This window comes from Carettochelys insculpta, chromosome 31, assembly GCF_033958435.1.
Source record: "Carettochelys insculpta isolate YL-2023 chromosome 31, ASM3395843v1, whole genome shotgun sequence".
NCBI classification, from domain to species: domain Eukaryota; kingdom Metazoa; phylum Chordata; order Testudines; family Carettochelyidae; genus Carettochelys; species Carettochelys insculpta.
In genome coordinates this window covers 12,991,487-13,006,751 of record NC_134167.1, presented here as the reverse complement: position 1 = coordinate 13,006,751, position 15,265 = coordinate 12,991,487, and the positions used below count along the sequence as shown (strand labels likewise).

At 63.5% G+C, this 15,265-nt stretch overlaps 1 protein-coding gene across 4 annotated transcripts; it reads right to left on the bottom strand.

The window, feature by feature from the left end:
* Positions 1–144: 144 nt before the first annotated feature.
* Positions 145–14,749, bottom strand: LOC142004273 (antimicrobial peptide NK-lysin-like). 4 transcript variants are annotated; one of them, XM_074981807.1, is made up of 6 exons: positions 14,339–14,748; positions 7,389–8,970; positions 5,351–5,481; positions 2,046–2,156; positions 1,192–1,306; positions 145–812 (listed from the first exon to the last, which is right to left on the bottom strand). In XM_074981807.1, the coding sequence occupies exons 2-6, from the start codon at positions 7,432–7,434 to the stop codon at positions 565–567; spliced, it is 651 nt and encodes a 216-aa protein (XP_074837908.1). In that variant the 5' UTR covers positions 7,435–8,970; positions 14,339–14,748; the 3' UTR covers positions 145–564. The 4 variants fall into 4 exon arrangements, with proteins under 4 accessions (XP_074837908.1, XP_074837906.1, XP_074837907.1 ...); XM_074981808.1 differs by adding an exon at positions 1,537–1,717 and having other exon boundaries at positions 661–812; positions 5,351–8,970; positions 14,339–14,739; XM_074981805.1 differs by having other exon boundaries at positions 5,351–8,970; positions 14,339–14,749.
* Positions 14,750–15,265: the final 516 nt, after the last annotated feature.

The window sequence follows — 15,265 nt, the reverse complement described above, 5'->3', positions numbered from 1 at the left end:
AGTCTGTGACCAACGGGCAGGCGCAGGGCAGGGTTCCCTCTGTGAAGGCTGGGGGAAGCCCAGCCTGTGGCCGATGGGAGAGGGAAGCCCTCGCAGTGGGCGTGAAGCTGCGCGTCCTGGCACGGGGGCCCAGGGGCGAGCGGGTGCTGAGAGGCTGTCATGGGCATGCAGCCGTGGTACCCCCGCCACTCGGGGTCCCGCTGCAAGGACTCTGTGCCATGGGGGAAGCGGGGCCCTGGGGCTGCCCCCTGCAGGAAGCAGCCTGGCCGAGACGCGGCTCCGCTCCAAAGCTCATGCCCATGGGGCGCTCCCCGGGCTGGTGCCAGTGGGCCCCATTGCACCGCTCCGGACCGTCTCCTGGCCGGCGCGGCGCCAGGCTCCTCTGCGCGGGGGGCCCAAGTGCGCCAGACCCGCACTTACCCGCTGCGCAGCAGGGGAGCGCCAAGGGCAGGGCGGGCTGGCCAGGGCTCTGCATCCTTGTGCCACTCTCCTGCTCCCGGGGCGGGGGTGGCTGAGACGGGTAGGGAAGACGAGGCTGTGCGGGCTCCGGGGGCGAGGAACGCGTCACCGCCCTGGGGTCCTGCAGGCTTGTGCTCGGGATAAACCTTTCCCAGGCTCGGTCCCTCCCTCCTCACCCGGGGCAGGGAACCGCAGACCAGCTGCCCAAAGCGCTTTATTCCTGAGGAAGCCACAAGCAGCGGGAGGAGAAACGGGGGCAGGTGCCAGCCTGGGCAAGCGGGCGTGGAGCACAAGGCCCCGGCGCGCCCGCTCAGCACCCAGGCCCGCGCTGTCCTCGGGGCGTCGGCGCCGGCCTGCGGGGGAGACAGCAGTGAGGGGCCCCGCTTCCTGCCGCCGCGCCGGCTACATCCCATCTCCGCAGCCCCACTGGGCCGGCACCCGGCTGCCCGCACTGCCTGGGGCCCTTACCCCTGAGCGGCGTCCCCAGTGCGTGTCTGCGCCCCCTCCCTGCCCGGCTCTGCAGAACAAGCCGGGGGACTCCTGCTTTGAGCCGGAAGCCCGCGGGCTCAGAGACACCGCAGCCCCCCCAGGGCAGGGCAGGGCCAGGCCAGGGGGCTGAGGGAGCTCTGGCGGGTAGCGCCCCATGCAGGGCACGGCTCAGACCTGACTGCTGGGGATACCGCTGCCCGACTCACCGCCCCGGCCGGGGGTCTGCGCTGGGGAGCCACGTACCTGCCGTGCTGCAGATCGTCGGGGCTACAAGCAGCAACGGCAGCAGCGAGAGCAGAGGGAAGCTTGAGGGAAGGGGCCTGGCCTCCGGGCAGCCGCCGGCGTCAGTTCCAGAGCGCTGGAGGGAGAGCAAACGCGGGCGGGTCAGAGCAGCTCCGCTGGGAGCCCTGGGGGCTAATCCCGAGAGGGGGCAGAACAAGGCGGGGGGGCAGTTCTACGGACGGGCAGATCCTGGGCGGGGAGGCGGCGGGGCGGGAGCGGGAGCCCCGAGGGAGATTCTGGGCTGACCCCAAGGAGGACGGAAAGGGTCCCGGGTTCGGGGAGGAGCCGCAGGCCGGGCGCGCTCACCTGGGGGCTCCGCAGAGCCCTTGCACATTCGGATGTTGGTGCAGAACTCGGTGGCGTCCTCGTTGTTCTGCAGCGCCTCCAGGAGCTGGTCTTTGTACTTTTTCACCAGGGCTTTGCACATGCGGCCCATGACCCTGCCCATCGCCTTGCACACCGACCTCAGGGCGTTATTGATCGACTCCTGTGGCGCAGAGCCGCCAGGGCGCGTGAGCGCCAGCGCCGCACCCCGCTCCTCCCTCTCGTGTGGCCAGCCGCGGGTGGAACACATTTTGCTCTGCGCACCCCGGCGCGTGGGATGCGCACCACCCAGAGACACACCAGCCGGGGGCGTCCTGCTAATCAGCTGGGCCCGAATCCCTCCTGCGCGGTGCCCACGCGCTCAGCCGCGGCCCACCCCTGCCTCTCCCGTAACAGCCCCGGCAGCCAATCACCCCCCTTCCGCTCCTCCCTCCCTTCCCCCACCACCATCACGCCCACCTCGCCCCCCGCTCTAACCACCAGGCACGGACCTCGTCGGGGTCATCGCCAATCATCGCCTTGAGCTGCTCCATCATCTTGGTGCAGAATCTGCACTTCTTGCCAGGGGGACGAGCCTCGTCTTCCTCCGCCGGCTGATCCCACTGTCGCAACACAACCGCCCTGCCCTGTAGCGCTGCAGCTGCGGCACCAGGGCCCAGCGCCGCCCGGCACGGGGGGCAGCGTCCCCCCCGCGAGGCAGGGCCCGGCGCTGCACAGACGCAGCAAAGTGACCCATGCCCCAGAGAGCTGGAGGAGGCTCCAGCGCCCGAGGAATTGGGGGAGAGCGGAGGAGGCTCTAGCGCCGGAGGAAGTGGGGGAGAGCGGAGGAGGCTCTAGCGCCCGAGGAAGTTGGGGAGAGCGGAGGAGGCTCTAGCGCCCGAGGAAGTTGGGGAGAGCGGAGGAGGCTCTAGCGCCCGAGGAAGGGAGGAGCGCGGAGGAGGCTCCAGCACCCGAGGAAGGGGGAGGAGAGCGGAGGAGGCTCTAGCACCGGAGGAAGTGGGGGAGAGCGGAGGAGGCTCTAGCGCCCGAGGAATTGGAGGTGAGCGGAGGAGGCTCTAGCGCCCGAGGAATTGGGGGTGAGCGGAGGAGGCTCTAGCGCCTGAGGAAGTTGGGGAGAGTGGAGGAGGCTCTAGCGCCCGAGGAAGGGAGGAGCGCGGAGGAGGCTCCAGCACCCGAGGAAGGGGGAGGAGAGCGGAGGAGGCTCTAGTGCCTGAGGAATTGGAGGAGAGCGGAGGAGGCTCCAGCACCCGAGGAAGAGAGGAGAGCGGAGGAGGCTCCAGCACCCGAGGAAGAGAGGAGAGCGGAGGAGGCTCCAGCACCCGAGGAAGGGGGGGGTGAGCGGAGGAGGCTCTAGCGCCCGAGGAAGTTGGGGAGAGCGGAGGAGGCTCTAGCGCCCGAGGAAGGGAGGAGCGCGGAGGAGGCTCCAGCACCCGAGGAAGGGGGAGGAGAGCGGAGGAGGCTCTAGCACCGGAGGAAGTGGGGGAGAGCGGAGGAGGCTCTAGCGCCCGAGGAATTGGAGGTGAGCGGAGGAGGCTCTAGCGCCCGAGGAATTGGGGGTGAGCGGAGGAGGCTCTAGCGCCTGAGGAAGTTGGGGAGAGTGGAGGAGGCTCTAGCGCCCGAGGAAGGGAGGAGCGCGGAGGAGGCTCCAGCACCCGAGGAAGGGGGAGGAGAGCGGAGGAGGCTCTAGTGCCTGAGGAATTGGAGGAGAGCGGAGGAGGCTCCAGCACCCGAGGAAGAGAGGAGAGCGGAGGAGGCTCCAGCACCCGAGGAAGAGAGGAGAGCGGAGGAGGCTCCAGCACCCGAGGAAGAGAGGAGAGCGGAGGAGGCTCCAGCACCCGAGGAAGGGGGGGGTGAGCGGAGGAGGCTCTAGCGCCCGAGGAATTGGAGGAGAGCGGAGGAGGCTCCAGCGCCCGAGGAATTGGAGGAGAGCGGAGGAGGCTCCAGCGCCCGAGAATTGGAGGAGAGTGGAGGAGGCTCTAGCGCCCGAGGAAGTTGGGGAGAGCGGAGGAGGCTCTAGCGCCCGAGGAAGTTGGGGAGAGCGGAGGAGGCTCTAGCACCCGAGGAAGTTGGGGAGAGCGGAGGAGGCTCTAGCGCCGGAGGAAGTGGGGGTGAGCGGAGGAGGCTCTAGCGCCCGAGGAATTGGGGGTGAGCGGAGGAGGCTCTAGCGCCCGAGGAATTGGGGGAGAGCGGAGGAGGCTCTAGCGCCCGAGGAAGTGGGGGAGAGCGGAGGAGGCTCTAGCGCCCGAGGAATTGGAGGTGAGCGGAGGAGGCTCTAGCGCCCGAGGAATTGGAGGTGAGCGGAGGAGGCTCTAGCGCCCAAGGAATTGGGGGTGAGCGGAGGAGGCTCTAGCGCCCGAGGAAGTTGGGGAGAGCGGAGGAGGCTCTAGCGCCCGAGGAAGTTGGGGAGAGCGGAGGAGGCTCTAGCGCCTGAGGAAGGGAGGAGCGCGGAGGAGGCTCCAGCGCCCGAGGAAGGGGGGGGAGAGCGGAGGAGGCTCTAGTGCCTGAGGAATTGGAGGAGAGTGGAGGAGGCTCCAGCACCCGAGGAAGAGAGGAGAGCGGAGGAGGCTCCAGCACCCGAGGAAGGGTGAGCGGAGGAGGCTCTAGCGCCCAAGGAAGGGGGGGTGAGCGGAGGAGGCTCTAGCGCCCGAGGAATTGGAGGAGAGCGGAGGAGGCTCCAGCGCCCGAGAATTGGAGGAGAGCGGAGGAGGCTCTAGCGCCCGAGGAATTGGAGGAGAGCGGAGGAGGCTCTAGCGCCCAAGGAAGTTGGGGAGAGCGGAGGAGGCTCTAGCGCCCGAGGAATTGGAGGAGAGCGGAGGAGGCTTTAGCGCCCGAGGAAGTTGGGGAGAGCGGAGGAGGCTCTAGCGCCCGAGGAAGGGGGGGAGAGCGGAGGAGGCTCTAGCGCCCGAGGAAGGGGAGCAGAGCGGAGGAGGCTCTAGCGCCCGAGGAAGTTGGGGAGAGCAGAGGAGGCTCCAGCGCCCGAGGAAGGGGAGAAGAGCGGAGGAGGCTCCAGCGCCCGAGGAAGGGGAGGAGAGCGGAGGAGGCTCCAGCGCCCGAGGAAGGGGAGGAGAGTGGAGGAGGCTTTAGCGCCCGAGGAAGTTGGGGAGAGCGGAGGAGGCTCTAGCGCCCACGGAAGGGGGGGAGAGTGGAGGAGGCTCTAGCGCCCGAGGAAGGGGAGAAGAGCGGAGGAGGCTCTAGCGCCTGAGGAAGTTGGGGAGAGCGGAGGAGGCTCTAGCGCCCGAGGAAGTTGGGGAGAGCGGAGGAGGCTCCAGCGCCCGAGGAAGGGGAGAAGAGCGGAGGAGGCTCCAGCGCCCGAGGAAGGGGAGAAGAGCGGAGGCTTTAGCGCCCGAGGAAGCTGGGGAGAGCGGAGGAGGCTCCAGCGCCCGAGGAAGGGGAGAAGAGCGGAGGAGGCTCTAGCGCCTGAGGAAGTTGGGGAGAGTGGAGGAGGCTCTAGCGCCCGAGGAAGGGGAGAAGAGCGGAGGAGGCTCCAGCGCCCGAGGAAGGGGAGAAGAGCGGAGGAGGCTCCAGCGCCCGAGGAAGGGGAGAAGAGCGGAGGAGGCTCCAGCGCCCGAGGAAGGGGAGGAGAGCGGAGGAGGCTCTAGCGCCCGAGGAAGGGGAGGAGAGCGGAGGAGGCTCTAGCGCCCGAGGAAGGGGAGGAGAGCGGAGGAGGCTCTAGCGCCCGAGGAAGGGGAGGAGAGCGGAGGAGGCTCTAGCGCCCGAGGAAGCTGGGGAGAGCGGAGGAGGCTCTAGCGCCTGCCTGAGGAAGGGCCGGAGAGCTGGAACAGGCCGTAGCACTCACCAGAAGCAGGTCAGCCCACAGGCCCCGGCAGTACTGCTCTCGCTCGCATTCGACGGCCGTGGCCCAGTCCTGGCACCACACTTTGGGTCCTTGCAAACATCGCTCGGGCACCAAGTCCTGGCTGGCCAGCGCTGCCAGGCAGAGAGATGCGTGGGAGGCGCGCAGAGCCCCGCTGGTCGTCACGTCCCTCGCTCGCCTCCCCCGGGACCTGGGCAGCCCCCTCGCCGCTCGCCTGTGCTGCTCCAGCTCCAGCTCCAGCCAGGCTGCAACTCTAGATAACATCCAGGTCCGGCCAGGGCTCCCGGGGAGCTGAGCGCGCGGGCAGCCCTGCAGGGCAGCCGCAGCCAGCAGCGTGTGCCCGTTGGGGGTGCACACCCGCGCACAGCACAGAACTTATTTGGCCCACGGACGGAATGATTGGCGGGACCCCCGGTTCTGGCTGCGGCGTGTGTCCGTCTCACTGGCCTAGGGCTGCCCCCAGGGCCGGCTGCGAGACCAACAGCTCTCCGGGCTGTACGGAACCGCTGCGGTCCTGGGCGGGAGGTGCCGATACTGGTGGGGTGGGACACACATTTGCCTTTGCAGGATGGTGCATGGGAGGGTTTGCAGGGGCTTGGCTTGGCTTGCTGCGGGAAGGGCTCGGCAGGGCCTGCTGCTGGCCGCGACAGCCCAGAGCCTCGCGCAGAAGAGGAGGACTGTGTCTTTGAGCGGTTCCTGGCGACGCACAAACACTGCAGTCCCTGCCCCAGGCGCTGAAGCTGGTGGTAACGGCTGCCATGGGAACCTGCCCGGCCGGAGCAGAACAAGGCCTGACCCCCGGGCGCCTGTCTCCAGAGTCCTGGCCACAGGGCGAGGTGGGGCAGCTGTCCAGGCTCCGTGCTTTTGGGGGCCCCTCAGCTGCCCAATAGACGTGATGGGGGCGGGTGACCTGGGGATGGGGGAGGCAGCCCCAGCAGCAGAGGCTCAACCTCCCCCAGGCAGTGCCAGCAGCAGAGGTCCCACCCTCCTCCCACGCAGGCAGGGCCAGCAGCGGCTGCTCTGCTGTGCCCCCCAGCGCTCTCCCTGCCTGCTGCGCCCTGCTCTGCGGATGTGGGGGGCAGCCCCCTGACCCTGCTGCCCACGGAGAAGTGGGGCTCTGGGGGCCGGGAGGACACAGTGGGGCAGAGCCAACTGCCGCATGGTGAGTGCACGGGGTGGGGCCGAGGGGAGGCGAACCCCTGCTGCTGCCCTGCCCTGCCCCGGGTTATCCCCCACCCAGCTGGCTGGGGGTGGGCTAGGACCTGCAGATGCGGGGAAGTTTCCCCAGCCCCATGCCTGGGGCACTGAGAGGGAGGGGTTGCCTCAGGCCCTGCCAGTCTCTGACAACATCCAAGAGCAGAGGTGTCAAAGGCAGGGCAGGAAAACCCATCAGCTGCCCCGCTCCAGGCATCTGATGAGCGGAGTGGCAGCCCCAAGGGTGGGGACCCAGGGTCAGGCTTCCAGCACCATACCAGGGGTGGGGGGAGGGTGTCTTTTACTAGTCCTCTGAGGCCGGAGCGCTTTGGAACCCAGGTTCACTCCAGCCCTGAGGGCCAGAAACTCCTTTTTTATGAAAAGCAAAGGGAGTCGCTGATTACCACCTGCTGCCGGCAGCCAGGGGGCATGAGAGTCGGCTCTGTCAGGTACCAGGGGTCCTGCTAATTGTTTCCATCCATGGGCAGAATACATTTTATGGGCACCCAGGCATGTGCGGATGGGCACCACCACAGAAACTCGTGCTGCCGGCTGGGCGTGCTCTGCTAAGCTGGGCAGACGCCCAAGCGCTCGGCTTACAGGGAATGCTGCTGGGCACAGCTCTCCCTGCGGCTGAGTGCCTGTCGCAGCCAGCTCGGCCCGGGCTGTAGAACGCCGGATTGAGTCTTTGCTGTCCCCGCCCCGCTGGGCCTGGCCTGAGGCTGGCCGGACAGCAAACACCAGAGACGTGGGTGAGTGCCCATCTCGCTGGTGCCCCTTGGCTCTCCAAACCCTTCCCCTGGGGCCAGCCAGGGAGGCTCCTTACCTGTGACAGCAGCGCAGAGCAGTTGGAGGGTGATCAGGGATGCCATCGGAGCGGAGTGGGGTGAGCGGTGCTGGAATGGCCGGCCTGTGCCCTGGCAGCGGCTTTTATAGCCCAGGTGAAGGCGAGGGAGGGTCTGGCTGGGCCAGTGAGAACTTCAGAAAGCCAGAGAGACCTTAAAAAGGAGCGTCGCAGCCTCGCTGCCCCCCTCCCTGCTGCTCTTTCCTTCCTCCTACGCCCCTGGTGTCTGCAGAGATGCTCACCACAGAAACTAACCAGATGCAGGAGGCAGCAACCACCACAGGCTCTGCTCAGCTGGGGGTCGGCTTCCTCTCCCCCCAGCCTCCACCGGGGCTGGCTGCCTGCACCCCACTCCTGGGCCCTGGTATCTTCCCATCTATCCCTGGGAGATACTTAATGCTTGCTCCTGCTCACGCCTGCCAGGCAGCATGGGGTCCAGAGCCCAGCCAGCAGCAGGGGGGTTTCACTGTGGTTGGGTGGACAGCCCAGTTAATAAACGGTATGGGGCGATCTCCAGGCTGTCAGTCTCTTCACTCGGCCCCCGTCTCTTCTGACGCAGCAGGGCTGGATGTCAGCCCCCGTAGGAACCACAGCTCAGTCCCAGGCAGCTGGGAACAATCGTAGAAGAAGCTGGTGGTTTCCAGACCTGGCCTTTGTCTGCTTGTTCACAGGCTGGGGGCGGCCTTTGTGCTCAGGGCCCAGAACCCCCACGGTTCCACTTTGCTGGTTCCCAGCCGCTTCGGTCCCAGCTGGTGCCGCTGCATAGAGGTCACAGCAAAGCGCCGCGGTATGTGTCCACCACAAGTTATACCAGGCCCAGCCAAATTGACTGAGATGCTTTCTAGTACACCGAGCGAAGCCGGTCCCACCAGAGATCCTGTCACACCTGCCGGTTGGCAATGGCCATGACGAAAATGGACCTAAAATGAGTCAGCCAGTTTAGTCTGGAACTTCTCCAAACTCTGACTGATCGATGTCCCCTTCTTCTGGGCTGGAAGCTCAAGGTTTAATTCTCCCTCCCCGCCAAAATGCATGCTGGCTTTCAGATGAAATCGGGATGATCCCTTTTTCAAACTTGCAAAATGCTTGGCATCCTGCGACGTGACGTCTTGCACCACTTGTGCAAAACGCTCTTTCCTCTTCTCAGTTTCTCCCACCTTCACTTCATCAAATGCCCCCTGGTTCTTGTGATGCAACCGGAAGAACAGAAGCAGCATTTGCAAGCCTATGTTTATTCCAGAGACCGGCACATGCCGTTAAGGTTCCCTGACCCGTCCCATTATAAGACCCTGTTTTTGGATGCCAGATGTGGACCTTTCGGGATGAAACCTTCCACGCGGGGTGTCTGCCTTAGGCTGAATTTTGACACAAAAGGATCAGTGGTGTCTCTGAATGAGGTGAGGAAAGCAAAATTTTTGCCCCAACTAATGAAAACTCTTCCAGTGGTTTCATTGAGAAGCCCTAGATTCTTCATGCTTTGGAGCAGGACTTGGAATCAGGTGGAGAGATCGCTGTCGTGTCAGGGTACACCTTATTCACCCAAGTTTGGCCATGTTGCGATGCTCTGAAATTGCAAGTTTGCACACGCTCACTTGTCATTTCCTGGAATTTGGGCGGTGGGTTGTTATCTGATTAAAATGTGATCATTTCAATCATGGTCGCAACCACTGTTACACAGTAGTAACAAATCCTGTGCAAACAGTCATCGAGTGAGATGTACAGAGAGGTTATGATTTACTGGCCAGGATTATGCTACAGGTTGAACCTGTCTAGCCTGACACCTTGGGACCTGACCGGTGCCAAGCCAGAGAATTTGCCCGACCACAGGAGGTCAATACTGTCTCCACATTTCCCACACTACCACTGCGGACTGGGCTGTTAGAAGACATTGAGGGGGGAATTACAGCTAAAGAACAGCCCAGAACACTGACGCCAGGCTGGTGGCTGTGAAGAAACTCTTTCGGACCCTGGGAAATTGGGCTGTGAAAAGTGGACATCCGGCTAACTCATATCCTGCTGCATTCTGGATGTTGTGGGCCAAAGGGCTGTCGGGCTAGGGAGGTTCTGCAGGTGGTTGTGGGCCTGCGTCATTTGTGTGTCTGAAGTTATGCGCTGTGGCTCTGTGCTCATATTTCAGCATGCTTTACTGAGCAGTGCCGGGGGAGCAGGGTTTTTTTTTCTTTAGGCAAATATGGGGCAAACTAATCAGCACGCTGGTCTGGTAAGATGCACTGCAGTGTTCTAATATTGGTATCAAGAACATTATCGATGGCCTTCCACAACACCCCTGTGGGGAATACGCGACACTCATCATCTGGGTCTGCCCGGGAGCCTTTGAAAAGATAGGCATGTTCGCTCCCTGGTCTAGTACTAACCACTCAGCCGCTGCATTCATCAAACCCCATACCCCGGGGGTCTCCTGCCACGCTTCAGAGTCAGGGCCTCAAGGACACCCTCAGACCAGTAAGCACCATGTCCATCTGGCCTGGGAGAGCTGGTGCCCTCGCTGACAGCGCCTCCTCTTGGGGGTAGCCATTCCCCCTCCAATCTCAGTGGCAGGGACCAGGCACCCCGGCACCCCCCATATAAATGCCATGCCCCCCAGAGCCAAGCTGGGCTGCTGCAGCTGCCACCGTGGCTGTCACAACTGCCAAGACCATGGCCAGGACCACCGCTGCTGGGGCTGTTGCCAGAGCTGCCACCAAGGCCCACACCGGGTCTGCTGCAGCCACCGGGGCCACCACAGTCACCTCCGGGACTGCCAGCAGTGGCAGCTGTGGTGGTCCTGGCAGTGGCTCTGGCCGCGGCGGTCCCAGCGGTGGTCCCGGCAGCTGCCCTGGTGGTATTCCCAGCCACGGTTCCAGCGATGGCCCTGGCAGTGGCCCCCACGGTGGCTGTGGTGACCTGCTGCTGAGCTGCCATTGGGACAGCCGCTGGGGCCACCACAGCCACCTTGGGGACTGCCAACAGTGGCAGCTGAGGTGGCCCCAGCCACGGCCCTGGTAGTGGTACCAGCAGCGGTCCTGGTGACAGCCCCACTGGTAGCCCTGCCAGCGGCTGTGGCCAGCCACCAGGACAGCCGCTGGGGCTGCCACCACAACCGTTGCCAGGGCAGTCACCGGGACCACTGCATCTGTCACCGGGGCTGCCACAGCCGCTGGGGCTGCTGCTGAGGCTTAGTGCTCCCATACTTATGCCTGGGCCAGTGACGTCATAACACCACCACAATCCCCACAACACCCAGGTGCTCTGTCCTAAAATGGTACCATCTTGGGTCTCATGAGCGCGTGTCCCTCTGGGTCTGCCCGAGGGTTTGGGACTTATCCTGCCTTCTGCAGCGCAGAAAAGGAGCAAAGGCCCAAACATTGCAGGGTTTTCTGGGCTGTGCCGATGTCACCGACCAGCGCTGTCCCAGCCACAGCAGGGCGCTCAGCACCCACTCTCAGCTGGTTAGGTAACGCACAGGGGATTTCACCCCCCCGGCTGCATTACTGGAGAGGAGCCGGGTAATTAATTTGTGCCATGGGAGTCCATGGAGTTAAATTAATTTTGATCCATTGGAAGAAGTCAGGAGCGGTGTGGCCGGACCGATGAATCTTATTTTCATTACGTCAACTATGTCCATTACATCGGAAACGTGCAGTTTTCGCTTTGAGGTTTGATATGATCTTGTCCCAAAAGCCAGCCCAGGAGTATTCAAATCACGTCAATTGCAAACATGGCTCCCTCCGATTTTCTATGGGTGGAATTTTACATGGGCGGGATGAATTTTGTGGTGTGCATCGGGGCACGTGTCAATGAACACCCCCAGTAGGAACAGACGTGGCTGGCTGCAGGTGCTCTGCCAAGCAGCTGGGTGGCTTCCCAAGTGCTCAGCTTACAGGGTGCCCCGACCTGCACCTCACACTTTAGGAACCCTTCTGCACTGACAACAGTTAATGCATTTAACAAAGCGACAAACACTCTAACCCAGCAAGAACCAGCAGGAGTCCTGTGGCACCTTATCGGCTAACAGATATTTTGGAGCATGAGCTTTCGTGGGCAATGACCCACTTCGGCAGATGCATGGGTGTTCCAAAATATCTGTTAGTCGATAAGGGCCCACGGGACTTCTTGTTGCTTTTGAAGATACAGACTAACTTGGCTCCCTCTCTGATACTTGCAACCCAGCAAGGCAGACAGAGGTCTACATGTGGTTTGATCTCCATAAAAGAGCAATCCACAGGATGGCACATGTGTGTACAGCCCGGCCCTGTGGTCCCAGTGCCCTCCCTGGAGAGCAGCCCAGTCAAGTCCAGCACGAACAGGAGAACGTTGCAGTGTTAAAGAAAGATTCAGAAATGTCCTCAAACAGGGAACTTTTAAGGAATGACGTTTTGACACTAGTTAAAGTGCCTGCGCTCAGCTGGCAGCAGCTTTGCAAAATTCTTAAAAGAGCCAGATATTATTCAGCCAGAAGACACATCACACAGGACATGAAAATGAGCTCCCTTTTGAAGATGGAGACTCAGTGATGATCAGTATTAAGATCTTTATCAGCCATGAAGTAAATTACTTCCTAATTATATTCCTAATATGATCTGCACTAGGGGGTAACTGGAAGTCCAACATAGCCAACAGAGGTCTCCATGGAATGTGAGTCCTCTGAATTCGGCCCTTAGATAACATACCACTGGGCTTTCAAGGATCTCAGAATGCCAAGCAAGAAATTAATTCAGAGCTGTGGAAGTAGTGACCCTCATCACCATCCTCAACAGTCAGCACTTGGCAAAATCAAAGAAACTGCGTCTTATTTCCTGTTTAAACGCATGCTGGTGGGTGAAGCTCGATCTTCCTCTGCTACACCGAACAGCCTGGGTCACTCCTTGACCTGGGGTGACTGGTGGGGAAGGACAGAGGAGGGGGGAGCATTGGTGGTGCAATTGCCCAATGTGACTCCCCCACCACCACCTCTAGCCCAGGAAAGGGCCCTGCCTCTTTCTGCCCCACCTCCGCACCAGCCCTACAATCACTTCCTGCCTCTTCTCTGCCCCCCCCACACCCCCATTCCACCTCAAGACCCCTCCCCAGTGCGACGTGGCTCGTGGGACAAGCAAGGAGCTGGCAGCCAGAGCTGCCCCCCACCGCTAACAGCAGGAAGTGGAGCAACACGACCCCAACCCACTCCACTGGCTCCCAGTCACTCTCTGCATCCCATCGCCTCTACGAAGCGGCAGTAGCAGTGCCGGGGGGTGGGGCAGAGCATCTCCCCAGATATGACGCTCTCCCCCCAGTACTGTTCTTGGAGGAACACCCCAAGTGGAGACAATCCAGCCACAAAAGCGCTTGTGGAGGAAAGGCCGAGCCTTGAAGCCCATCAGCCGACCTCCTTCTTGAACGCAGGCTCTACCAGCCTGCAGCGTGCATGGCTCCGGCCAGCTCAGCTCTCTCTGGGGGAAGTGCCCAGCCCAGAACCTCCTAACCATAGGGATGTGCTACCCGGAGGTCTCAGTCAGAGCTGGGGCCTTCCAGTCAGTGGGGTGGGCCCTGCTGAGTTGAGTCATTCTTGCACTAACACTTGTCTTCCCTCCCGCGTGGTGGTGAGACCCCTGAGCGGATATGGTGCCTGTATGGGGGGGGGGCGGCACAGGGTGGGGGTAGCACGAGAGGTTCTTTACACCTCCCTGCTGCTCCTCACTGTGGGCAGGAAATGCATCTTTCTTCTCGCAATTCAGATAGGAAGTGGCTGAGAGCAGCTCACCACCCCGGCCTGCACTGGAAAGTCGCACTCCCCCACCCCACCATCCCAGTTCAGCCATGCTAAGAAAGGTCCTGGCCCCCGTGTTCTGCCTGGTTGTGCTTCTCAAGGACTGACCACGGTTCCTCTCCGCTCTGCCCACACTGCAGTGCCAGCCTGTTGGGTCACTAGCCTGGGGCCAATGGGCCCAGCCAGCCCCACAGAGCATCTGGCCTCACCATAGGGTGCGAGTGTTTGCCCAGTGCATCCTGGGAAATTTGTGATCCAGGCCCATAGCGGCTCAGTGAAGGACGGAGTGTCAGGCAAAGCAGGGCCTGGCTAGGCAGGAGGGCTGCCAGTCAGATGGGTTCCCCACAGCAACAGCTCCCATCTCGGCTGTCGAGCAAAAGCATGCAGAGCGGTCGGTCCATGGGCCAGCCTGGGCCGCGTGCCCATGAAACCAAGGACACTTACCCCCCCGCCTCAGTTCCCCCACTGTCAAAGTCAGATGCCAGTTGTGGGCCCCCACCCCACACCTTTGGTTTGCTTTACCCACGTGCACAGTGGTGCCTGCCCAAGTCCCCAACTCGGGGGAGGGCTGGGGCGATCTACCGCCCTCAGTAGGGCTGACTCAGCTGATGGGGCCCCTGCAGAGACACAGTTAGTACAGTAACCCCACCCCAACCCTGCGCACACACACACAGACAGAGCTTGGGGCAAATTGGGTCCCTATGAGAGCCTTAAGGAATGGGAGATGTCATGTGTGGGGGAAGCACTAGCAGGGCCAAGCCAGGAACGGGTGGGCATGCCGGGAAATGGGGGGCATGCCACGGTTGAGGGGACAGCAGAGACCCAAGCCAGGGACTGGGGGCCACCTCCTGGGTGGGGGGCAGTAGCAGGGCCAAGATGGGAACAGGGAGAGGGCTGTCTGCTGGGGGAGGCAGAGGGCAACCAGGGAATCCTGCAGACCTAGTTGGTCAGCAGAGGTGCATCACTGCCTGGCCCCTGGCCAGGCGGGGAAGGGGGGGAAGTGTTCCCCGTCAGCTGAGCAAGGAAAGTGTCAAACGCTGCTCAGCTGATCGGCAGAGCACCCGCCGCTGGCGCGCACGCCCACCTGCCTCAGTGCACACACAAATTTGTTCTCCCCCCGGGCGGGAAGGAGGAGAAGAAACGCTGCTGGGAGGGGTGGGACGAAGGGCGGGAGGCTTTTACTTGCCTGGTTGCGTTGCATGGGATTTCCGCCACCCTGGAGGAACCCCTGCACGTGCCTGTTCGCTGGGGCGCCGCAGCAGAGCCTGGATGCTGGTGCGACGGCTTCTCGCGCGTGTGCCCGGGGGGAGGCCCTGCGTGCCGGAGCCAGGGAGGGGTGCAGCCAGGTGACACCTTTCGCCAGGGGAGCAGGACAGCGGCTGGAGGAGGGGCCTGGCTGGGGGGCCCGGCTCTGGGCCCCTCTCCCCCACACGGACGGTGCTGGCGGCTTCTGGTCCCTGTGCTAAGTCTGTTCCGAGCCGTGTCCCTGCGGCCTGAGACCCCCCTGCTCCCCGGCCGGGCGAGAGTCACGGCTGCCTGCGGCTGGGGCAGGGACACGGGGGCGGGGGGGGGCAGTACTGCGGCCAAGCCGGAAGAGGGGACCCCGTCTCGGGTGGGGGAGGGGCAGTCGGGGGCGAGAGGGGGCAGACCCCAAACGGAAATGGGGGGGGGAGTCCGGGGGGCGGGAGGAGGCAGACCCCAGCCGGAAATGGGGGGCAGAGCCCGGGCGAGAGGGGGCAGACCCCAGCCGGAAATGGGGGGGGGAGTCCGGGGGGCGAGAGGGGGCAGACCCCAGCCGGAAATGGGGGGGGGGGAGTCCGGGGGGCGGGAGGGGGCAGACCCCAGCCGGAAATGGGGGGGGAGTCCGGGGGGCGAGAGGGGGCAGACCCCCAACCGGAAATGGGGGGGGAGTCCGGGGGGCGGGAGGAGGCAGACCCCAACCGGAAATGGGGGGGGAGTCCGGGGGGCGGGAGGGGGCAGACCCCAGCCGGAAATGGGGGGGGAGTCCGGGGGGCAAGAGGGGGCAGACCCCCAACCGGAAATGGGGGGGGAGTCCGGGGGGCGAGAGGGGGCAGACCCCCAACCGGAAATGGGGGGGGAGTCCGGGGGGCGA

What these genes read in the sequence shown, in the direction of transcription:
- LOC142004273 (XM_074981805.1), bottom strand. Translation starts at nt 5,632, where the DNA reads ATGTTATCTAGAGTTGCAGCCTGGCTGGAGCTGGAGCTGGAGCAGCAC. An exon ending in TGTGGGCTGACCTGCTTCTG is followed by an intron (nt 2,157 to 5,350) that starts GTGAGTGCTACG and finishes GTGTTGCGACAG; the next exon opens with TGGGATCAGCCGGCGGAGGA. An exon ending in GACGATCTGCAGCACGGCAG is followed by an intron (nt 813 to 1,191) that starts GTACGTGGCTCC and finishes TCTCCCCCGCAG; the next exon opens with GCCGGCGCCGACGCCCCGAG.